The sequence below is a fragment of the Aedes albopictus genome, chromosome 2 (assembly GCF_035046485.1).
Source record: "Aedes albopictus strain Foshan chromosome 2, AalbF5, whole genome shotgun sequence".
Taxonomy (NCBI): Eukaryota; Metazoa; Arthropoda; class Insecta; order Diptera; family Culicidae; genus Aedes; species Aedes albopictus.
In genome coordinates this window covers 123,410,845-123,437,429 of record NC_085137.1, presented here as the reverse complement: position 1 = coordinate 123,437,429, position 26,585 = coordinate 123,410,845, and the positions used below count along the sequence as shown (strand labels likewise).

General features: G+C 40.2%; 1 protein-coding gene across 1 annotated transcript in view; it reads left to right on the top strand.

Moving 5' to 3' along the window:
• Nucleotides 1–26,585, top strand: part of LOC115255253 (mucin-2) — a 240,229-nt gene that overhangs the window by 122,128 nt on the left and 91,516 nt on the right. Inside the window, exon 3 of the mRNA XM_029853199.2 lies at nt 2,710–2,890. Within this exon, the coding sequence (XP_029709059.1) occupies nt 2,710–2,890 (181 nt within the window). The remainder of the gene's footprint in view (nt 1–2,709; nt 2,891–26,585) is intronic.

Genomic DNA, 26,585 nt, shown 5'->3' with positions numbered 1-26,585 from the left:
AATGTGATCAGAGATTTTTCCTTCCTTCTGGCATCAAACTTCAAACGTCAAGTATTTAGCCGAGATTCAGCAAATGAACTTTAACCGAGATTTGCACAGCCGATCTCGGTATTCTGTTTAGGTGAATATTGAATACTGCATACAATGAACCATCAACCAATGAGCGGTAGTGTGCGTCAAACTCAAGCAAAGCCAATGCAAGTGTCAGGGCTGAGTGGTCGGCCAACTAGCAAATTTTCATGAAGATCATTATATCAGTGTACGATATGAATAATTAGAGTGTTATGTCTGTTTGTCTGTGATGTTAATGTTGCCTTTAGGCTCGCCGTTTGAAAACTAGTCGAATCATTATTTCAGCCTTATGTTATTTCAGCCTTTTGACATTTTCAGCCTTTTGTGATTCAGCCTTTCGTAATTCAGCCTTTTGTTATTTCAGCCTTTCGTGTTTCAGCCTTTTGTACGTAACCCCATATATGAAATATTTCACTCAGCATGGTGCATCTCTTTGGAAAGCGCCAGTAGGTATACTATTACATATCCAATATTGACTTGTATATTACTGTTGTAGGGTTCTAATTCATAGAATGAAAGAAACTTCTCGATCTTTCTACAGGATTGATGCAGCAATGCAAAGATGCACCAATGCAAAAATGCAGCGATGCATCAAGAAATTATGAAACAATGCAGCGACACACTAATACAGCGATGCAGCAATAAGATACACCAATTCAAAAGTACAACAATGCACCAATGTAAGCCAAAACAATGGAAAGATAATACTTGTATAACCATGTGAAACAGTTCAACGAAACATTTCAAACGTGACGGAGGAACGGACAACTCTGGGATTCCATATCTATGATTTTTATTCACAGAATCTTCTAGAAGGAAACTTTTTAAAAGATTCCACGAAAGCTATTACATCAATACATATGTGAAATATTTCACAGCATTGGGCATCTCACCGAGAAGCGCCAGAAGGTATACTTGCAAGCATCCACCTTTTGACTGTAAATGACTGTTGTAGGGTTCTGATCCATAGAATGGAAAAAAAAATTCCAGAAACTGCTGAATTGATTTATCAAAACAATGCTTTAAAAATCCTACGAGGCATTGATGTACGACCAATGCAACGATGCATCAATGTAGATGTACCTAATGATGCACCAATGCAACGATGCACCAATGCAACGATGTACTAATTCAAATATGCACTAATGCAACGATGCACGAATACAGTGATGCACCAATGCAATGATGCATCAATGCAATGTTGCACCAATCCAACGATGTACATATGCAACGATGCAGCTATGTAACGATGCACCTATGCAACGATGCACCTATGCAACGATGCACCAATGCAATGAGGCACCAATGCAAGGATGCACCAAATCAACATAGGTACAATGCTACAGTGCAATGAAACATTTCAAAGCGTGACGGAAGGATAGACAGACAACTTGGATTTTATATACCGTAAAACGGGGTATCATTGATCAGCGGGGTAACATTGATCAGCTTGACCGACCTCATGAAATGTTCAAACAAGCATTTTATGTTGAATCAGTTAACGCTATCGAATGGTATATCGCTATCTGCTATTATTTAGCTATTGAATGACATGTAATTTATGAAAATTGAATTTCATAAACATTGAAATAAATCGATTTTTTCATAACTGTGTTTCGCCACGCAATGCGATACATTGACAAACATTCATGCATTGCATGAATACTAGATACAATATGAGCTTCGAAATCACTGTATTACTTCAATATGATATCCTAGAGTTGGATTTAATAAAGAAAACTTTTATGAAAATGCTCTTTTTCAATAAAATATACGATTTATTAAAAGTAGACTATCAATTCCTTAAGTCATTGCCTACCTTAAGGCGTTATTCGCAATTTGGAGGATTTTAATCCTAAAGTATCTCAAAAAGTACCTACATAACTTGTAAGAATTTGGACAACATATTCGAAATCAGCGACCCAAAATTTAGTAAGAAAGGGTATTTTCAACACAAACGAACATTGATCACTGACATGATCAATGTTACCCCAAATCAACAAAATCAAAAATTAGATTAAAAAACCTATTTAAACATGTTTTAAAGTTTTGCAATGCTTTTTCGAGTAGCTTAACACTTACTCAGGGGACCAGTACTTGTTTTAAAAATATAAAACATGTAACGTTTGCTTAAACAAAAGAATTGTTCAAGAAAGATCGAAAATTCTGATCAATGTTACCCCGGATTACGGTATATGATGTGTTGCATGATGGCGTTTTTTGTGCATTTTTAATGTTCCATTTTGTTTCTCGTAGCTAAGTGCCCTATAAAATGAGCATTTGTAGGGGTCAAAAGTAATTGTTCTAAACATTGGCGCCAAACGTTGGGCCCAGAGCGAAACAATAATATAGCATTTGTTAGGATCTTATATTTTCTGTTACATTTGTGAGGTTCCAATGTATTTTGTTACATTGGCGCTCGACATGCGGCCGTGTTATACTATCTGTTACATCCGCGCCCAACTAAAAATGTATATTTTTTTTTGCATTTTATCACTAACCTACAGCTATATTTAAACTTTTATTACTTCTTGGACTCATATCTTATTTCAATGAATGCATATATTTCTCCCATTTCCTTCCGCTCATCCACATTGTTAATTTTTCGCCTTGTTTCCCTCTCCCAACTTCTTTTAGATGTCCAGTAAACCGCGTCGAGGGACAGTCAGATGGAGCCATCAACGACCTGCCAGCAGTAGTTCCTCCTCATCAGCCTCCTCCGCGACGCACGCCCTGCTACTCACCTCCCTGACAGTGTTCCTCAGCAATCTGCTCAGCACCGCCAGTGGGAACCCGCTGCATCCGTTCACCTCGTCATGTGAGTACAAACACGCTTTTCTTTCTTGTTGCGGCCAAAATTAAGAGCCCATTAGGGGAACTGGGAGTAAGACGCCCACGTTAAGGAAGAGTCCAATTTTAATCACGAAACACTTTATAATACACATTTTTTTGGCACTAACATGAAGCACCAACATGTTTCCTTCCAAATGGAAGAAACCATAAACCAGTTTTATGTTTTACTGCTGAAAAATTCATATTTGAAAAAAAGTTTGATATTCAGAATTTTAGTTTTGATGCGGGGTAAAACGCGCCACTAGCCACAGCTAACGCCAGGATGCCAAATTGTGTACTTATACTTGCGCGCCTGGTTTATTGTCAACTGTTATTGTTCGTGAAGGGTATACAGTCATTACATAATTATGGATCACCTGTAATTATGGGTCAATTCCATGTAAACGTCGTAGTGAGCTGTTTTATCAATAATTACTAAAAAATGACGCATGGCTGTGTGATAAGTGAACTTATTAATAGTAAAAATGTGCTGTTGCTTGGTTCCAACTTGTGGTCTACATAATTTGTGCCAGAATTTGGATCTAAATTGCTATTTTAATGTAAATAACTAGGGGTGGGCATTTTACCCCACATGTACCTCAGAAGTTTGGACCCTTGTAAAAAAGTTGTAAGGGTCAAATTTGATACTTTTTCCGCTTGGTACACAAACAATGGGAATGTGCAAAACAGTTTGTGGGGATAACGAGAAAAAAAATCTTTTAAATGATGTAAAAAGTACAAACATTTGACAGGCTAAAATTACATCAAAAGTAACCAAAATCTTTTTTCGAAGTTTTTGTACATTTTTTTTAGTAAAAATATGTAAATTCAAATGTAAAAAAGCATTTTTATTCTTATTTTAGCGATTGCAATTGAAAAAAGTACTGAAAATAACGTGGTTTGCCTAAAACAAGGGTGGCGCAACTTGCCCCCTATGGGCGTTATGGCCGCAGTTCCCCTACACGCTCCCTAGAGAACCGAACCGAGCGCATTCTCCGCCGAGTTTCCAGAATGTCATTAACCACTTAGGTACACCAACCCGAAAATTGGCGCATTGTCTACCTTTCGACTTCGAGTGCGCTCGCGCCCATTTGTGGACCTATGGTTGGAAACCCGAATGACCTGTTCCGAGAGGGGCAGTCACCCACGAAGTACCCGAAACGCCAAATTAAGTCAAGGTTCGCCAAATTCCTCCAATCCCGAAAAACCCTGCTGAATGCGGCGCGTTGACACTTTCGAGGTCTTAAACAAGTTAAAATTCGTTGATATCAACCAGCAAATTTGTACGCATTCGAGAAAACCCACAGCTCAGACTTGAAAGGGTCCAAACCTGATGGTGGTGATGGTGTGGTACTTTTATGTTGGAAGCGGATGAGTCGCTGTTAATTCTCCGGTCATAAATTGATGTGTCGGAGGGGTTGTTCCATGCGATAACATCTCACCGACGCCGCCGCCCGGTTTTGCCAGTCGGTACTTCATGATGTGAAGAGCTTTTTTTAGAGTCATTAACCAGAAAAGTGATGCTTTTTTTTGCGAATTTGAGCATTCAGCCAGAGGCAACAACACTTGATGGGTTGGAATTGCTGAAATTAACACTTGTGTGAAGTATATATTTTGAAACTGTCTGGAATGGCACCCGGGCTGGAAACAATAATGTTTGGGTATTTGATTTCATTGTGTCTATCATTACGAGTGGTAATTCGATGAATAAAATAATCAAGCGAGTATTAGGGAAGATGTTCTTTTCACATGCAACAATCTGCAATCCCTCTTGAGTTATTGGTGTATATAGGGTGTTTATGGAATAATCACTAGTTATTCAAAAACAATTATTTGCTTTATTATTTATTAACAACACACTCGTGCCATAAAATATTTTTTGTGAATTGTTTATACTTATGTTTGTTAATCTCTTCTCCATTTGCCTATTGTATTCATAATATCTCCTCTCCACTGATACGTTTCCGTCACGATGTTTAATTTGGATTTTCTACCAATTTCGACATTTTTACAGAATGTAGTTCTTTATGTTTATATTATACCTACAAAATTTCATGATACAGTATTGTTCCGATTTTATCACGGTCTTCGCGCGTCAGTCTTTGCTTTTTCATTCATTTTCTGTTACATTCGAGAGCAAAGGGTTCCCCTCTTCTTCAAAATGAATGTTAAAGGCGCGTTTTGCAACGATAAAAATATTGAAAATGCGTTTAGATTTTGTAGAATATTTTAAAACATTTTCGAAAAGGGGCGTGATAAAATCGGAACAATACTGTAATTGGAATATGTAGTACTTTCAACAGTACAATCGGAACAATGAGGCGCTGTCCAGCAACTACGTAGACTCAATGTTGGCTTTCTCACACCCCTCCCCCTCCGTAGACTTTCGTTCATACACAAATTTGAAAATGTGTATGGAGCGTACCCAAGTAACACACATCTATCTATCTATATATATCTGTATCTATCTATATATATATATATATATATATATATATATATATATATATATATATATATATATATATATATATATATATAAAAATGAGTTTGAAGTTCCTTTGAGGCAACAAAACTCACAAACGAATGAACCTATCAGCATGACCCTTGCATGGTTCGATTCGTATTCATGGTGGCTGTGTTTATAAGTAGAAAAAGTTATGAAAATCAAATTAGAAGAAGAGAAATTGTAAAATTACTGAAATTCTTATGAGCTGGGAAGAAATTCGAAGCGATTGCAATAAAACCAATCTAGAGTGCGGTGCCAAAATTAGCGCACAGCAGTTGTCAAACAATCACAACCAAAATGGCAGTACAACGTCTGCCGGGACAGCTAGTATATATATATAAATGAGTTTGAAGTTTCTTTGAGGCAACAAAACTCAAGAACGGATGAACCGATCCGCATGACTCTTGCACGGTTCGGTTCATATTCGTGGTGGCTGTGTTTATATGTACAAAAAGTAACGAAAATCAATTTGAAAAGTATCAAAATTGATAAAGTATTGATTTTTCATGAGCTGGGAAGGAAATCAACACGACCGAAGTGAAATCAATCTAGAGTGCGGTGCTATTTTGAGCATAACAGTTGTCAAACCACCACATTGCCGTCTTGTTGACAAAGTTTGCCGGGACAGCTAGTGTTATATAAAAGTTATGACAGCGCAAGTTTTGGTTACATAGAAGTTTATTTTACGTTATTTCAACACAATGTTAGAATTACGTAAAATAAACCTCTATACAACCAAAACTTGGGCTGTCGTAACTCTATTATAACATGTGTGTTGCTTGGGTAGATTTTGGTCAACCCCCCCTCTCTTCCCCCATCAGAGTCCACGTAGTTTTTGGGCAGGCCCCAAGGGGTGCTCACTGTTTGCTGTCTAAAGGGCTGAAATCAGTGTCAATACATGTATTGGCTATACCATTGTTGATAGTGCATCGATTGGTTTTAAATTTTGCCTATGCAAGACATGTATTACTAAGAGGTTTGAGTCTCAACTTTCAGAAGGTTCCTTTGGAAAATTCAAAAGTTGCAGTGCTGACAAGCTGAACTAGGTGTTGTACAAAATACATTCACGCACGGTGTACTATTTTATTCAAGGGTTTATTGCTACAACAAAAAGTACTGTACCGTTCAATATGAAATTTTGCTGTTTTTTATCTGTAAATTAACGAGATTTTTAGCCCTAAGCTAGTTCATTTCGGGACCCACGCTTTACTTCCCTTCCGAAGGAAGGACACACATTTTTGTGAGCATGTCGGGAGTGGGATTCGATCCCAGGTCCTCGGGCTCGTTGTGATAGTCACGTGCTTTAACCACCACACCAGGTACCCTCCACAATTTTTTGCTGGTATGATGAGCACATCTTAAGGTAATCCCAGCTCAAATTTGAGCAATTTTCATGTATCCATTGCAGAATTACAGCCGTATTTCTTTGCCCGATTAAAGTGAATATATGCATTATATTCCATGAAATCTTCTTCAGAAATTCCTGTAGAGAACTCCAGAAATTTCACCAAGAATTCTTCTAGAAAATCTTCCATGCTTAGGACATTCCTACATGGATTATTTCAAAAAATTCTCCGGGGTTTCTTTCAGAAAAAACATCTGGAACATTTATGGAGGAACCTATGGCATTCCCAAGAAATATTTCCGTAGGAGCATTCAAAAACGTTTTTGAAGAAATCCTTGGAAAATTTTTCGAAACAATTCTGGTCTCTTAATTTTCTGAAAATAAAGTCTGGAATCCGTATTTCTCCAAGGATTTCTTCAAAAAAGTTTTTGAATGTTTCTTCGAAAATATTTTTTGGGGATGCCATAAGTTCCAACATAAAATTTTCCAAAGAATTCCTCTGTGAAATTTCTTGAAATGGCTCTATTGATATCCTAGAAATTCCATAAATAAGATCACACATAATTATGTCCATTTTCAACACCCCTCCCCCTGGCACAGTTTCTGTATGAGGCATCCGGTAAAATTTGAATTTGAGTTATCACACTTCAGAACTCCTCCTTTCTTTAAGCGTGGCGTAATTCATGGACGTTCCTCTTTCAGAAATAACTCCAGCAATTCAATTTACAAAGTAATCCCACGATTATTTCAGTAAACCGCCATCAGTTGCTTTGAAAATTCTTTCAGGACATCTCTGTAAATCTGTAATTTCTGTAATTTCTTTTATGACTTTGTTTAGTGATACCAGTAGCTATTGTTTCGGCGATATCTGCAGAAATTCTTTCATGAGTTCCTCCGGGTATTCCTTCATGTATTTCACCAGAAATTCCTCCAGGACTTCTTAAAAGGATACCTTTAGGAATTTTTGTTCGAATTCATTTAAAAATTCAGACAATTCTTCAAAAACAATTCTTAGAAAGTGTTACGTTAATTCCTTTGTAAATTTCGCATGAGTTTTTTCTAGGAACCTTTACAGCAGTTTCAGTGTTTCTTTGGACATCCTTTCAGGGATTCCTTTAAAAGTACACTACACGTCATAAGTACGGACTCACAAAAAGTATTGCAACAATATTGCATCACATTGACTCGCCTCAATATCTCCAAAACTTTAGGACTTACAAATATGGTAAAGGAAAGAAATGTCAATAAATAAATGCTGTGCTTATTTCTATATTTCTGAAAGAATCCCTTAAACGATCCGACCCCTGGAGGAATATCCAGAAGAATCTCTTGAGAATTTTCAAGAGGACTTCCTGACAAACTTCCTCATCGATTATCTCTAAAATCTATAGCATTGTAAGGATAGCTTTTAATTGAAAGTTCTTTGGATACAGAAAACAAATAATTCTAAGATTAGAAGTATTATTATTATAAATTAATATGAACGCCACGGCCGATGAAATCTGCCACGGCGCACACGTCTACTCCAGATATTCTTTCAGTGATTACTTCAGGAATTCTTCTTAGCTGTTATTCAAGAATTTCTTCCTAGAGTACTTTGAATATTTCTTCTGAAACTATTTCAGAGGCCCTACTGGGATTCTTCAAGGGGCCTACTGGGATTCCTTATTTTGAGATTCTGAGAATTCCTCCAGGAGTTCTTTCTCGGGTTATTCACGGAGTTGCTTCTGGGATTCCACTTCTTCTAAGAATAATCAAGAATTTTTAGAAATTTCTTAAGGATCGCTTTCTTCGATTCCTCATTTTGAGGATTCCTTCTTTTAATTTTCCTACCGGAGCTCTTTTTAAGATTCCTCCAGAAGTTTATTCACCAATTTATCCTGTAATTCATTCTGGGATTTCATTTTCTTCTGAGATTCTGGATTGCGTCTAAGGTATCTCCTAGAATTATGTCTAAGACCCACCCAGAACTGGGGTCTCCAGCTAGCGTAGTGGTTGAGGCTATGGGTCGCCAATCCGGAGACGGCGGGTTCGATTCCCGTTCCGGTCGGAAAAAATTCTCGATTCCCTGGGCATGGTGTATCATTGTACTTGCCACACAATATACAATTTCATGTAACGGCATGCAAAGAAAGCCCTTCAATTAATAACTGTGGAAGGCTCAAAGAAGACTAAGTTGAAGCAAGGCAGGCCAAGTCCCAGTTGGGACGTAGAGCCATAAAGAAGAAGAAGAACCCACCCAGAAGGTGGGTTACTTCTGTGATTTATGGAAGATTTCCATTGAGATTTATCGTGGAGCTAGATTTCTGCTGGATTTCTCTAGGAAATATTTTCGGGGTTGTTCCTGTAGCTTCTTCCGGGATTTCTCCTGGACCTCTCTCTAGTATTTCTCAAGGAGTTCCTACATGGGTTTCTCTCATAGTTTCCATGGAATTCCAACAAAATTTTCTTCTAATACTATCCGGGATGTTTTCTGCGATTCCTATGGAAGTTCTTTCCTAGAGTGTTTCAGCAATTTATCTCTAAATTCATCCAGGATTTCCTTCTGGGATTTCTGCAGGAATTCGGTCTGGGGTTCATCCAAGAAATTCTTCCGGGGTTGCTTAAAAAATCTCCAAGAATTTTTTCTGTGATATCTCTAGAAATTCTATCTGTAATTTCTGCATACTATTCTGCCATTCTCCTGTAAGTTAATACTGAAATTTCTTCGGGTTCAGTGAAATCGCAATTAAATTCCCACCGAATTTTCCTCAAAGTCATACCAAAGCTCGTCCCAGTGAGTCTTTTGAAGTTTTCTAACAATCTCCAATTTTAAATATTTGTTATCCCTAACCTCGAAACAGCCGCAGCCGCAAGCACTTCGGCTTCTCAAACTAACATAGAATTAAGGCAGTAAAAACTCGAAAAATGTTATTAACGTAAAAACAAAAATGAATAAGGGGCCGTCCATATACCACGTGGACAGAAAATTCATAGTTTTTGACCCCCTCCCCCCTCCCCGTGGACAAGCGTGGACATATGATTGACCCCTACCCCTCTCCCCCAATGTCCACGTGGACATCCGAAAAAAAACTTTTTTTCATATTTCTAAAATAAATGGAAAAAGTGGTTTTGAAAAGTTTTTTTTAATATTGTTTAATTTTCTTCGTAAACAATGTCTTAAATATAATTGAAAACTTTATAAAATACAAATATTCTATAGCTTTACATAAAATACAAACAAGTAGCACAAGTTTTCAACATGCCGGGGCCCGTGGCGCAGTGGCTACACGTTCGCTTCATAAGCGGATGGTCATGGGTTTGATCCCAGCCCCGGCACTTCGTCAGTCGCTCTTCCCCCCGAGAGCGGCTGGCACTTGACCCTCTTCTGAGCTGTCGTAGCTCAAACGGACCCGGAAAATTTGATATCGGCGAACGGCAACCCATAATGGACGATCCCCAATCGGACTGGAAAAGATACAACAGCCACACATCACTTCATCATCGTGTTCATTATTCTACCAAGGATAGGGTAGAATAGTGAAAGCAGCACAAAGGCAAAAACCAGTTCGATATAGTAGAATAAGAATATAATAGAATACATTTAGGCGCTGTACAAAAGTGTAAGTGCAGCCGCCAATTGGAATCGCTCACGTAGTGCCCTAGTGGACAAAAGAGCTGTAAGAATAGGTTAAGTGGTTAAGAATAAAAAAAAAGTTTTCAACATTGTTTTTAATTCAGCTTAATATTTGTGAAAGTGTGAGTTCGATTCCCGCTCTAGTTGGTGAAAAAATTTCGTCAATCTGAAAAATCTTCGGGTGTGTTTCGTGTGATATCCATCGCGTTCAGTCTGTACAGACTCTGCGGTTGAAGACGGTGTTTTTTTAGAATGTTTATTGAATCTATGATTGTCTGATTGTTTTGTTGAGATAAGGTAATTTTAAATCTTAGATTTTTGTTGAAATAAGATTATATTTCTTAGATTCTTACAAATAAAACAAGATTTACAGCATCTAAATTGTATTGCTGAGGTTTATACTTTAATATCTATTAGAAACATCTTAAATTTAAAAAAACCTACCATAAAAACGTTTTTGAGATAAGCCTGCAAATCCCTACATGTATTTTGTAACTTAAAGTAGTTTAAAAATTTGATATGAAACTTCGAGAAATCCATACAGCACTTCAACGAAAATTTTCTGACTGAAACACCAACATTTGCATGGTCTACATTCCATTTCAAATCTCCAGAATAGAATTAGAAATTCTGATACCTTATTTAAAACAAATTAGTCTGTGAATCAATACCATGATTTTTTCCTTAAAGAAGTAACTTACAACTAAAATAATAAAATGAAATGTATGAAAGAACTGTTGAAGAAAATCTCATCAATAATGCGACATAATTTGTTTCGTTTGTAAATTATTGTTTCTTAATTTGTATGTCAGTGTTGTCCACGTGGACATTTAACGAACCCCCACCCCCCTCTCCGTGGACAAGCGTGGACTTTTCCCTAACCCCCTCCCCCCTCCAAGCTGTCCACGTGGTATATGGACGGCCCCTAAGTGATTTCTGCTCTGTTATACCCAGCCCATGTGTCGACCGAGCCTTTCAAATAAACGAATAAGTAAAAAAAAAGTTCTCTCTACAAATTTTCCGAGTTCCGAATGTCAGAAGCATTTGTTTAGGAATGCGTTTGTAGGGATTCCTCCAAGAGCTCCTTTTGGAATTCTTCATTATAATCGCACGATATTCATCCAAGGTATCTCTTAGAAATTTGGAATTCCTCCAGAAGTACTTTTAGAATTCGTAAAACGGTATTTTCTGTGCTTCCTCCAGGCAATCTTTACGATTTTACTTGGTTATCTCTTGCAAAACGTTGTGAAGTTTATTTTTATTTCCTAATGGAATTGAGCTTCAATTCTTTAAGGAGTTTCTTCTTGGTTTTTAGCTAAACTTCCTTTGAAAATCTTATCAGAAGATCATCCGAAAAGTGAATCAGGAGTTGCTTCGGAATTTGTATTACAATTTCCACCAGAAATTCCTTCACGGATTCTTCTAGGAATTTCTACCTGAATATATATGGAAAACCTCTTGAAATTTCCCCAGGAGCTATTTCGAAGTTTTCCCAAAGGGCTTTCTCTGGGATTCCTTTAGGTAAGCACGTGTGATCCTGCTTGGTTATCTCTCGGAATGCGATATGATTTTTTTTTTGTTTGAGTTCTTAAATAGTTCCTGACGACGCATGCGATTTCTCCAAAAAGCTCGTTCTGGAAGCTTTCAAAGAAATCCGTGTAGGATTCGTTCAATTAATTCCTCAGGAGTTCCTTCTGGGATTGCTCCTTTTAGAATTCATCCACGATTTCGTTCTCGTTCGTTGGAGGAGTCCATCCAATAGCTTCTGCTGGATTATCTTCAAAATCGGTTTCGGTGTTTTTCCAGGATTTCCTACTGTAATTCCTCCAAGCACAGATAACAGACGTTTATGCTTATATTGGCAATGTGTGTAAAAATGCTCAACTGCCATTTTGTATAAAACGAGCAGCTGAGATTCATTTGGCAATCATTTAGAGATGGCGCAGTGATCGATAGTCAGTGATCGCTTTCAAGATTGCATGCACCACGCAATTCTACACTCAAGATTGTATTCAGTCTTGAATGAAACTGGAACTTTGATCTATTCTTGCATTCAAGTTCGATGTAATGTCGCAATAAGTTGAGTAGATGGCGGTAATGAGCCAACGTATATTGTTATGAACATTTACACAGGATTCTGCGAAAAGTTTGTACTAGCATAAACATCTGTTATCTGTGCTCCAAGTATGCCTTCAGTGTGTTCCTGCAGGAGTGACTTCAGGGAATCATCTGTGAGTTTCTTCATAGGATCCTCCAAAAGCTCTTTTTGGGAATGCCTAATATTCAACAACTCTCTATTTCTGCTAGAAGTTAGATTATGTTTAATTGACCCGTCACTACCTGGGACGATACTTTCCGGCTTCAAAACAAACTCCGGGCATCTAATTACATTTAGTTTGAAGTATCATCAAGGGAAAGAGTTTTGGCGGGGATCCCCCACTCCCTATGACCATTCTCCCTATTTCTACAGGGTATTGTGTTGCATGATCCGTTACATTACTATACCATGTTATTGTCACTATTAGTGACAAATCATTTTTACATGTAATTTTGAATCCGATTAGGCCAACCGATCATCCAATGGCCACGTAACAGGTTCTGGTGACCTTGGAATCTCCGGTAGAAATGGCCATTTTTCGGTTCTAAACGGACCCCATCATGCGACACCTTATATTTTGCACAATTCCATGCGTAGTCCAGTAAAACCAAGAACAATTTGTCTGTTCCATTGAAAATCTATTGAAAGTTCAAATGACTCAACTGAGAAGCGACGAACCCGATTAAGTTATTCGAAGCATGCACACACAATGGCATAAATCTAACAAGTCAATGATCGATTTATTCAAACACTCATGTCCATACACCCGGTTTGAAGAATGATCAATAGCAAGAAAATTGACAAAAAGCAACAAATCACCTCAATCGACAACCCCTACAAAAGCTTCAATTATCGTCATTTTCTCATCCCCGCCCACCAATCAAACTACGACCAACTCATAAATCGCACCGAACGGATTCTACTCGGGACTGCACCTCGCTCGCCTAGAACCCGTTTATCATTCCGTTAGCGTCCGTCGTCGTCCGCTAGTGGCACACGAGTGCGTGTGCCTCGTCTGTCATATTCCCCAAGTCCTCGTGATTCCACCCTCCCTCCTCCTCCTTAGCCATCACGGACCCCAGAAGAAAGTGCCAATTTTGATTCATCTGGTGGTTGACGACGACCAGCACTATCGCGCGACCCGCTGGCGTTGCGTTGAGTTGAGTTCATCGACACAGAGCGCATGTATCTTTCCGGACAAAATCCCCCACTCAAGTTTCAAGCATAGCAGGTAAAATTTCACAATCCATTAACAGGAAAAATTGATTACCACCGCACCGCGATGTGGGTCAAATTGTCTGATTCCGGCGGCAGCGGACACACACAACTAGGAACACGCGCACACATACGGGCTGTGGTTGGAAATTCACTTTCATTTCGGAACTACCTACTCGTGGTGATGATGGTGGTCCGAGCGCTCGTGCTTCTGCAGCTGTTGTCTAGTTGGTATATTGTCGTCGTCCTCTCTCCAGCAGAAGTGAGGGTATATGATATTTCGTTTGGTTCCAAGTAGCACATGATTCGGAACTATAATGATAATTTGAAAAAAAAAAAACAGATTTTAGTGGCAATGGTAAGCATTAAGTTTTGTAATATTAGCTTTGCTTCTTTCAAGTCTCCTGGGGCAGTTGGGATTTATCCTATTTTGCTTCAGAAGGGATTTGATCATTCCAAACATGTTTTGAAAAAAAAAATACTTGTTTGCAGTTTTGCTACAGGGTATATTCCCAAATCCTGGCGGGATATTACTGTAAACATGCTTACCAATCTGGTAAGTCCGCTGTGACTCTTTTACACAAGGTTGTTTGCGATATCGAGAAAACATTCGCTAAAAACATTCTTGTTTGGGTGTTTTCTAATATATCGAAGGTGCCTTTGACAATGTGCCATTCGATGCCATATTGGAAGTCGCACGGAGTCATGGTATCTCCAATGATTTCCAATTGGATTCATCAAATGCTCAAAAACCGATATCTCTTCTCGACATTGCGTCTAGCAGGGATTAGGAAATTGAGTGGTTGTGGATGCCCCCAAGGGGGAGTCTTGTCACCGCTTTTGTGGAATCTCGTAGCAGATACGCTATTGAGGCAACTCAATAATAGCGGTTTTCCTGGTTATGGGTTTGCCGACGACTACCTAGCATTGTTAGTTGGTATGTGTATCACCACCCTTTTCGACCTGATGCAAAGCGCCCTTCAGGTAGTTGAGGGTTGGTGTCGCCAATATGGCCTTTCGGTTAATCCGAGTAAAACATCTATTGTTCTTTTTACGGAAAGGCGAAACCGTAATGGCGTTCGACCTTTGCGTCTCTTTGATTCTGAAATCGATGTGACTGAAAAAGTAAAGTACGTTGGAGTCATTCTGGAGCGTTCTCTCGCGACAGCGCTCGAAGTTCTCTTTGACGTTGCTCCACTACACATTCATCTCAACAAGAAGCACTTTCTTGCACTTACCGTCTACGAGTACTCGGTTTACTAGAGGAAACTCTTGTGAACCGCACATCAACACGCACCTCATTGTTTCCACTTTTGGTGAATTGGGACAAAATTGTCCTTGCTCCAAGTGATCTTACAATTGCTTGTAATTTCCCATATAGGACATTTTCCACGAAATTCCTTTCCCGGGAAGAGTGGACATCTGGTTATCTGGAGAGAAGTATTTCAGACGGTATTGTATGTTACACTGATGGCTCCCTTCTAGAAGGTCGAGCAGGTGCTGGTGTTTATTCTCGTGAGTCAAGGCTGCATCTGTCTTCCTCACTTGGTAGACACTGCACCGTTTTTCAGGTCGAAATCTTTGCTCTTATGTGCGGAGTGCAATCAGCACTTCAGCAGCACGTAATGGGCAAAGTAATATACATCGGTTCAAAAAGTCAGGCTGCTGTTAAAGCACTTGCTTCGGCCAACTCGAAGATAGTTATCGCTTGTCGAACTCAAATCGAGGAGCTGAATTCAGCAAACGCTGTACACCTTGTATGGGTACCTGACCATTCTTCCATCGCTGGAAATGAATTGGCTGATGAGTTAACTCGCACTGGAGCATCACATGACTTCACTGGCCCTGAGCCAGCTATTTCGGTACCCCAAGTGTTGGGTAAAGCTTCAGATTGACACCTGGGCTGCCACTCAACACAGACAATACTGGAATAGTTTGGATTCATGTCGTCAAACCAAATTGTATTGTACTGAGCCATCTCCAAGGGTGGCGAAGTATCTTACAAATCTGTCAAAGCAGAATTGCAGCATTCTGGTCAAAGCATTGACTGGCCACTGCCGACTCAGCTATCACATGGCGAATATTCAGCAAGCTGATTCATTTGCGTGTGATAGCTGTGAACAGGGCCCTACAATTTCAATTTCAATTGAAATTTTCAGACGAAGTTTGTAAACAATGGTTTCAATCGTCAATGGAAACAAGGCGCCGTCGTCGTCGCTCAGCCCGACTGTCATCGTCACCGATGAACCGACGGTGCTGCGTCGTCGCAGACGCCACTTTGTTTCGCACTCACAAGCTCACATACGCTCGTTCGACATCGAATGAATTTCTCTGTTATAACTCTATTAATGAGTGTAACAACCGGCAAATCTGTGTAATGTTAATGTATGCTATGCATATTTTACTGAAATAGTTCATTACCCATAAAAATATTAAGCAAACATACATTTTAGACAATTTGAAAATTTCAATTGAATCCCAGTCGGTGCGAAAATGAGCCGCCACCCGTCGTTGCGTCGAAGAAAGTGACAAGAAGGGCGGCTGAAGCGAAGCGCATGCATGTTGTTTTGAATGTTCCCGTCGTCGGCGTCCGTCCGATGCTGATGGGCGATCGCTTTCAGCGTCATGTTTTGGTTTCGACGATGTAGGCCCCTGGCTGTGAATTCGATTATGGAACTTCGTATCATTTGATATATAACTGTCCAGTTTTTGCGCAACTGCGTTTCCGAGTATTCGGTAAACACATATTAAGTGAAACTGACTTCAGAAACCTGAGTCTTCAGGAAGTTCTGTTGTTCTTAACTTGCTGTGGTAAAGAGCTAGGCTCTCTTTCGCTTTATGCGTTATTATAGTGCCCTTTCAGGGCGCTATTTGAACCCATTTTGGTACGCTTATGCGTTAGTATTCTCTTTCAGGGTACTTTTCCTATTTCCCTACCTGTCCTTATCCCCATCCCTATCCTTATTTCCTTCCTTTTCCCTCAGGTAGATGATGAAATAGGCTATTATTTTGGCGATGGCACAAATGTCCCAAATGGAGGATAACGTTCTCTCCAGCAGAAGTGAGGGTATCAGATATTTTGTTTGGTTGCAAGTAGCACATGATGCGGAACTAAAAGATAATTGAAAAAAAATAAACAGGATTTACTGTCAATGGTAAGCATTTAGTTTTGTTTCCGTAATGCATTGTGAGGAAAAGTAGCAAAAGTCAATAAACTCTTGAATAATCAGCTGACACTTATTTCACATTTTTTGATTAGTGTACGTAATATAATAAAAAAATATTAACATGTTTGCTGTCGTTTATTGTTTTATTATTTATCGAAGTATTGGCTAAGGTATGTACCCTCAAGATTGGTTGCCTATTCATGCAGCTATGAACTTCGTCACTCGCTTCATGGGCCACTATCGGAATGTCAGATTTCCAAGGGGATACGGCAACTCACCTGTTTCTCATTAGCATCGCATACCAAGTAGCCTTTCGATAACCCAAAAGTCTTGTAGAGGTTTTGAGAACCGTTATAAAACCTGAAACCTTTTATTTTCTTTTTGTGATGGTTCTGAAAACCTCTTCTAGTCTATTCTACTAAAAATGTTACTTGGATTTGTATTGTAATAATACCTCCCTGCAATAGGGTCCTATTCGTACAGAAGGACTAGTTAAATTGGCAGCTTCATCCACTCCGAGCCTCACCAGGACTCCTTCCAACTCTGCTGGATGTGATCCAATCTACTTGGCTGATGCAAGCGGTCACTGCACTATTTCGACAGAAGGACCGACCCCGCTGTAGCTCCTGGATGATTTGAGGCTTGAGTAATTGGCGAACTACCAGCATTGCAGCGAACAGCGTCTCGACGCATCATCTGGATAAGATTATCCCTATTGCGGGGAGACGAACAGTCTTGCGAACAGTACTTACTCAGCCGATTCTCACAATCCGGACGGGCGGGTGAACCGCGTGACCTAATATGTTGAGATACTTTCTGAAGCAGCTATATCCCGATAGAACCTGTGCCAGGTGGAAAGTTACTTCCCCATGACTCCTATTGACTCTTTGGTTCATCCTAGGGATCAACCTCCTGCTTCACCAATACACCTAGAAAAAAGTAATGTAATTTAAGGTGTCCTAAACCTGACATATACGAGCGTCTTAAAAGACACAAATATAGAGATCAAAACATGTAAATTTACGTCTTCGAAACACCCCAAAATACAACTTGTTTGTTCTTAGCGTCTATCAATCGCTAGAAGCGAATCGACAGATAAAACATCAAAGTAAAATATTCAACTGGATTCGACCACTGGTCCGCTGATTGAGAGGCTCGGACTATACCTCTCGGCCATATCACCGAGTTTAGAGTTTGACGATCAATATAAATGTGTTTCTACGTACCTGGTCAGACAGGTTTGTTTACACCTTGTGCAAGCAACTCGACTTACAGGATAGATGTAAAGTTGAGTCGTATTTGCCATTTAGTCATGAAATGTTTTGGTGCGTTGATAGTTTACGGCACGTGTAAATTCCTAATTTTTTAAAAAGGGTCTGAAACGAGGCAAAACACTCGGATTATGACGTGGGATGAGTTCTCCATGATCTTCCCCAGTATCGACGGGGGAGCTCTGAAGCAATCACACCTCGTGTCTTAAATATCCCAATCCTGTAGATGTCGATCCATAGCTCCGTATTGACATTTCGAGCAAGGCCCTCAATGCAGACCTTCTTACTTGCTTTAATCTCGACACGGAACGAATGGTTCGACGAAGAGTGCATAACAGTTTTGGAGGCGATGAACGCAGCGAGGGCAGTAATGCTGCAGCAAGGGACTCGACAGAACGTGCAACGTTATAAACAGAAGCGGAAACAGCAGACCCGCCTCATTCGGGAGAAAAAGTGCCGCCTGGAAGAAGCGGAGTGTGAAGAAATGGAACTGCTGTGCCGTTCCCAAGAAACACGAAAGTTCTATCGAAGCTCAACGCACCCGCAACGGCTTCGTGCTGCGAGCCGAAATATGCAGGGATAAAGACGGAGGCCTCTTGACGGACGGACGTGAGGTGACCGAAAGGTGGAAGCACCACTTCGATCAGCACCTGAACAGCGTGGATATAGTAAGCACGGGAGCCCACGGCAACGGAGGAAACGACGACGCCAGTGCAGCGGAGGACGGAAATGAGCCAACTCCCACGCTGAGGGAAGTTAATGATGCCATTCGCCAGCTCAAAACCAATCAAGCAGCTGGTAAGGATGGTATCGCAGCTAAACTCATCAAGATGGGCCCAGAAAAGTTGGCCACCTGTCTGCATCGGCTGATAGTCAGGATCTGGGAAACCGAACAGCTACCGGAGGAGTGGAAGGAAGGGGTAATCTGCCCCATTCACAAGAAAGGCGACCATTTGGAATGTGAGAACTTCAGGGCGATCACCATTTTGAATGCTGCCTACAAAGTGCTATCCCAGATCATCTTCCGTCATCTGTCACTTAAAACGAATGAGTTCGTGGGAAGTTATCAAGCCGGTTTCATCGACGGCCGGTGGACAACGGACCAGATCTTCACCGTACGGCAAATCCTCCATAAATACCGTGAATACCAGGTCCATCACCATCATCCGTTCATCGACTTCAAAGCGGCATACGACAGTATCGACCACGCAGAGCTATGGAGAATCATGGACGAAAACGGCTTTCCTGGGAAGCTGACTAGACTGATGAAAGCAACGATGGACGATGTGCAAAACTGCGTAAGGGTTTCGTATGAACTATCCAGTTCATTTGAATCTCGACGGGGACTACGACAAGGTGATGGACTTTCCTGTCTACTGTTCAACATCGCTCTGGAAGGTGTGATGCGACGAGCCGGGCTCAACAGCCGGGGAAGGATTTTCACAAAATCCGGTCAATTTGTGTGCTTTGCGGACGACATGGACATTATCGCTAGAACATTTGGAACGGTGGCAGAACTGTACACTCGCCTGAAACGCGAAGCAGCAAAGGTCGGACTGGTGGTAAATGCCTCAAAAACAAAGTACATGCTGGTAGGCGGAACCGAAAACGACCGGATCCGTCTGGGTAGTAATGTTACGATAGACGGGGATATTTTCGAGGTGGTGGAGGAATTAGTCTACCTCGGATCCTTACTGACGACTGACAACAACGTGAGCCGTGAAATTCGAATTCAGCGGAAGTCGGGCCTACTACGGGCTCTAGAAGAAACTGCGGTCGAAAAAGATTCACCCACGCACCAAATGCACCATGCACAAAACGCTAATAAGACCGGTGGTCCTCTACGGACACGAGACATGGGCCATGCTCGAGGAGAACCTGCAAGCACTCGAAGTTTTCGAGCGACGAGTGCTAAGGACGATCTTTGGCAGGAGAACGTGGTGGCGGAGAAGGGTGGACCACGAGCTCGCTGAACTTTACGGCGAACCCAGCATCCAGAAAATGACCAAAGCCGGAAGGATACGGTGGGCAGGGCATGTTGCAAGAATGCCGGAAAACAACCCTGATCCGGTAGGCACAAGAAGGCGTGGAGCGCAGAGAGCACGATGGGCGGACCAGGTGGAGTGTGACCTGGCGAGCATTGGGCGTGACCGAGGATGGAGAGCGACAGCCACAAACCGAGTATTGTGGCGTACTATTGTTGATTATGTTTTGTTCACAATGTGATGTTGAACAAATACATGTATGTATGTATGTAATCTCGATACTGACCGCGACATTGGCAACTCGAACGCCGCTCGACGTTCATCCCACTGCTCGTCCGTCCATACTTGCTACATCTCTTGACTTGCCTTGAAGGTTCGCAATTGCCAGTGCCCAGCAATATGCTGGTAGCTATTCACCCACGCATGGGCGCCTGTTTGAATACATCATTGTCGAAGCATGATGTCTTCCATCTACGATGACTTGGCTAGGTTGTCTACGTTGGGGTGGTCGTCGTGAGTGTAGTAGTTAACGTCTCTCTTCAGGTTCGAATACTTGTCAGCCAAGGGCTACAGATTTTTACGTCAATGATCGACTCCGCATCATTCCTGTAGAAAATAATGCTGGTACCAACATTAGCCAGATCGACAGGATTTATGCGTCAGCCTTGTCTAAGAGTCAGAGATTAGTCCCAAATCTTTGTGCTGTGGTTCGGACGGGAAGGAGGCAACCCTGATAACATCGGTCTAGGACGGTACCCCCTACGAATTTGTTCGACTCGCTTAATACAAATGCTAACATTAGCCAGATCGACAAGATTCAGTAAGGGTTGACTCGGCGGATTGGTGAAACGGTTTCGCCATTCCACCCAGGCAAAGCAGTAACTTACCCTTTCTATTGGCCTTAGCCTCGTCAAGTTGTTATATGGTTCACCGTTTCCGATAATTAAGCTCTGCCCAAGTAACAATTAAACTTTTGTGGCAATCCTGAAGTAATTTCTAAGATAGAATAATAAAATTTAGCAATAAAGCTCTTTGTTCTGCAAATCTGAGATAAAATAGGCATAAAACATCCATAAGACTAATCTGGCCCACTCTTCAGGAGATCTTCAAAGCTGCTTTTGAAGACTGCTTTGAAACTAGTTGCCCAAGTAACACAGCGAAACAAGTTGCTGCTAAAAATATGTTAAAATATGTTATACAAAAGTTTTTCAAAAACATCCCTAGTTAAAAAGTAGTTTTCACAGGTTTTTGGAGAACATGTGCATCCAAAGTAGTGTTTCGAATATGTTTTTTGAAAACAAACACGAAAAATGCGTGTCTCGCCACCAAGTAATGGTTTTGTCACTCAAATTTGTTAAACATGTTATAATTTAGTTTTATCAACAACACGAATAACATCATTCCTTCATAAAATGAAATACACACAAATGTTTGTTTACATTCTGTCGTGAACCCGTCAGTGAGTGCAGTTCTGTGAATCTGAGCAGTTCTGGCAACAAAAATAGATAGAACGGATTAAAATAATTACTTTCTTTAATCCAGCGAGGAGAGATTCCATTTGGCGAAAACGGATTTGTGTAGTTACTCCTCCAGCTTTGAGCTGCTAGTGATCATGCGTATTCCCCGAACCAGAAAAACCTTAACGAATCTCGCTCAGTCTCCTGCACTCACTATGGAAGGCATCACGCTGCCTCTTTTACTGTTGTTATGTGGCCGGTAATTGTTTGTTACTCCGTTTCGGCTGCGAAACCAAGCAAAACTTCCATGTCTTCCTCTTTCTACTTTCGAGCGCTGTTGATCTTTCTTCGTGGCGGACGACCGTCAAAGAGGGGATACATTTCTGTTTCCTTTCATCCCACTACTGCCACACAGCGACGAAGAATGATTCGAGATATTTACAACAAAATATTAAATCCACTACTGCAGGAATTAGAAATAGTTCCTCCAATTTGTTGAAATTTTGTCATTTTTCCGTATGTTTATGCGACGCATGTTGTGCAAATCAGCTGATTGTTGTTTGGATGAGAGGGCTACGAAATGAGAAGATTTTTGTCATGTTGTTTTGCAATACTTTTGGGTAACATATTTCAAAACATAATAGAGGCTTACATTACAAACATAACCGCACAAATTCTCATACATGCGCTGCTTGGGCGATATGTTTTCAGTTACAGTGCATGTCAAAAATATTTACAACAAAGAAATTGAGTTATGCAAGGAAAGTTAACCTCAATGTTTGCCGTGCGGGAGAAAAAAAAACGGCAACGAATGGGAATCAAAACAAACCACTGGGAGCTGTCAAAATTCGTGTGGGATGGAAAAGGAAGGCACTAATGAAAATGAACTAAACGTTCATTCGTGCCGTTATCTTGCAAAGCGTGATAAACAGAAATTATTTGAGAGCTGCATGCGAAAACTGGAAACACATCTTGAAACACATGAATATTCTTGGCAGCCACACAAGAGACAATCAAACGTACCATCTAGAAGTTTTGCCACAACATGTTTTTACTTTGTTCATCTACCACCAATGTTCTGTGAAGCATCATGTTGCTTCTATGAGTCCAAAATTATTTGATATTAATTAATATAAGAACATTATTGAAAAAATGGATGCATTTATAACAATGAAATATCTTAGTGTTTACCCCACCGATGAGTTGATAAGTTTGTTGAAAACAAATAACACTAAAAAATCACATGTGAAAATGTTTTTGGTTGGCACTGTTTATTCTTCGTGCTGGCCTTTGGTGCTACCGCCATATTGAGCTTTGTTGAACATCGACAAAAAATATTCAGAAATATTCAGTCGATCGAATAGCGCAATAATTTTGTGGAGGTAAAATGCCATAATCCACCGTAAATTTTAAAGCGCACACTTTTTCCGGCATTGGAATCACTCAATTTTGGATAAGTTTTGCTCAACTGTATTCAGGTTTACGTTTCTCCATTTTATTTGTGAGTCTGATTCATAGCAAGATTTAGTTTGAGTTTTTCTGACGAACTGCTGTCAAAAAAGTCAATAATACTTCTATGTGTTTGTGTTTGTGATAATTGTGCTCTCACTCTTGTTTGTCAGCTGATGTTAGAATTTTGTTTTTTAAAAGTAATAAACACCACAAAAATACTTCCGTCTTTGAGCTATGATATGTATATCATAACAACTTGCTAACATGTTTGTTTGTTTTCAGTCAGTTATGTCAAAACTTTTACACAACAAAACATGTTGCAGAAGTCATTTTTCGTGCGCTTTTTCGGTCACGCAAAAGTCATGGAACATGTTGCCGCATCTTTAGTCCATGAATGTAAGATGTTTTGGAGAAGCTCGAGAAACTTCTCCATAACAAAGTGTGTTGCTTGGGTGTATTTATGTACTTGCACTGATGCTTTATTATAAGAACTTCATGAAACTTTAACAAGAATAGCTTGAGGCATGTTGATCTTTTAGCTGTCTTTCTCAAAAGTGTCAACAGTGCATAATAAATTAAATCTTTTACCTAAGCATTATGCAGATGCAAAACGTTTTGTTTCATGGATGAAATGTTAATTGAACTGCAAATTAATTTTCATCAAATTGAAATGGCTAAAGCATTAAAATTGCCTGACAGATCATTGATGACAGGGAATCAAAATTTCCCGTGCCATACCCACTTCTTCGTTGATATGCCGCCCAAAACATACGAAAATAACAAAGCGCCCCAAAAATAATATCAATCATTAATATACGAAGACATAAATTTCCTATAAAAACAAAAGGCTACGCCACTTTTTCAATTCTATCTAAACATGGCTGCCGTTCCAAGCGAACGAAACTCATGCAGCCGCCATCAATTGTTATTACCTTTAATCCAAACCCCCTCAAATCAATGATGGAACCAAGTCACCTTGCATGAAAGCTACAGCCTTTATTGAAGATTGTTTTTACTAGTTATGATCTTAAGGCAGATTTGTTCGTCTTAAATGATATTTATTCGTTTTATTCAAGAGTATAATTTGATATACAATCTTCGCTCACTACAACAGCCTTTGACAATTGTTTGTTTACGTTTTCGATGCTAGAAAGTTTCCTCTGTACGTGGGAGTCGAGAAAATTTCCCCGACCAGAATGGGAATCGAACCCGCCGTCTCCGGATTGACGATCCGTAGCCTTAACCACTATAAGCTAACTGAAGACCCCTTTTGGTTCTTAAGTAGCCTAATTTCTGTTACACTTCACACAGGGATAGTCAACTTGCAAAGAAAATAACCTTAACATACTCAACCTCGGTTTATTTTTACTTTACAATGACAACAAAAACTTAATATCGCATACCCTTAGTCAACAGGCAAATATAGTTCCGGAGGTGAAAACCTCTGGCCTTTTGCTGAAGCCGATGGATGCCGTCAAAGTCGATACATAGAAAAATAAACAGTAACGGTGTTTTTTCACTTCCACTAGCCAAGCCAAAGTCACCGTCATCGTCGGCTTCATCGTCATTGTCTTCATTATTATTGTTGTTGTTGTTGTTGATCGTGACGAATAGATTTTTAACGTTGCTCGATACCCACTTCAATTTTTGATCGCTTCTGTTTGACGGATCAATTTTAGATGGAGATTGGGGAGAAGGTGCATACAATATTTTGGCTACCGGGTTTGGTGTCGTTGTGTGGTTTGTGTTGAACTCTGTGCGCACCAACATTGGGCGCTTAGAAAGCGTTCATAATAATTGAGGAGCTTTGTTGAGCGGAGTTTGTAGCTGATGTACATGGCTAGAGCGTTACGGTACGAAAAATGGGAGCCTCAGTTTGCTTTTTGTATTATAAGCTTGCATAACTTAATTGTTGAACAACGTCATTGCACTGCGAATTTTGCAATACATACTTGTTTGCTTCTCTTATGCTTTAGATATTTTAAAGTGAGTACCGTTGCAAAATAATAACGTTGAATTTCCTATGGGTCCTTATCATTCATCGCCTTGGCGTAATGTTCTCACTGGAGCAATACCTTCTTCTCAGATTAATGTTCTATGAGCACTTCCAAAGTTATTATCTGAGAGCTTCCTCTTCCAATGACCAATTTGCATGTGTATATCGTGTGGCAGCCACGAAGATACTCTGTCTGAACCCTAGCAAGTCAATGAATTTCCATTACGAAAAGACCCTTGGCCGAGCAGAAGTCGTGACTTAATTGATGGATGCTCCGTAACAGTACCGATCAGCAGACGTTCTTCTCCAAACCTTGTTGCAAACTACCCCATAGGACATATGAGGTTTTCTCTTCTAAAATCGTCAATATCCCCCACAGATATTCCGAAAGTGAAAGCAGTTTGTCAACAATTAAATAGAGACACGAACTCGTTCTATCAAATATGGAATTTCCCACCCTCGCTTCCCTCGCATCTCACCACCCACGTCGTCTTCGGCACGGTTGAACACCAACCAGCAACACCTTGAGCAAACTTTTTGTCACTTTCTTTTTGCTATACTCGAGATAGATCTGTTCCGCAATGTCTTCGTCTCTATGTATAGTCTATGATTACCTGAGACAGAGCACTTTGTCTCGTAGGAAGCCCACCTCACAAGTCTCACGCGAATTGATTCATATTTTTGGGTGCGGTCGGTGATTGCCCTCTTCTATCTCAGCCTCAGCAAGCAAGTGCGCCGCCGCGCCATTCATTGTGCGTCGATCGTTAAACCGCTCCGGATTAATTAAATACCACGACCACGACACGGGTTTGGTGGAAGCCTCAAGTTGGGTCTCGGCCGGAAAGAAAGATATGCATCTCTTTCTTTTTCTCCCAGAGCACTTACTGTACAATGATAATTTAAAGCGGAAAAGCGAGTATCAGTCGGAGTTAGTAGCGTGGGGATGGGGTGGGTAAGTGAGCGTGTAAGTTGCCATAATAGACTAAATTTCGGGATATTTTGAGCTATGTAATCAACCGTCACGGTTCGTTTCACTTCGACTTTGGTGGATTGCCACTCGGTGTGTTCATTGGTAGCAGTCAGATTGAAATCAGTTTTATAACCCTGGAAATGAAATTAACAACAACATAAACATGGCATAATTGATAGTAGGGTCATAATGCTATTATTGATCCTCTGCTCCATACTATTCCATTTTTAAAGCAATCGATTCAATTCTTTTGAATATCAAACGTGCTCACGAGTTCTAATAAAAAATACAAAAACCCAAACTAATCCACCTAGCGGTGATGGCGCCTTTCTCGTGCCTTCGAAAAACCCATTCCAACAAAACTCAAGCGGTATGTTGATGAAAATCCTACTTTCATACGTTTAACAAAAATCCATTTCATGCCCAAGCAACACACATGTTATAATAAAGTTACGACAGCGCAAGTTTTGGTTGTATAGAAGTTTATTTTACGTTATTTCAACACAATGTTAGAATTACGTAAAATAAACTTCCATATAACCAAAACTTGCGCTGTCGTAACTTTATTATAACATGTGTGTGTGTTGCTTGGGTGGCACC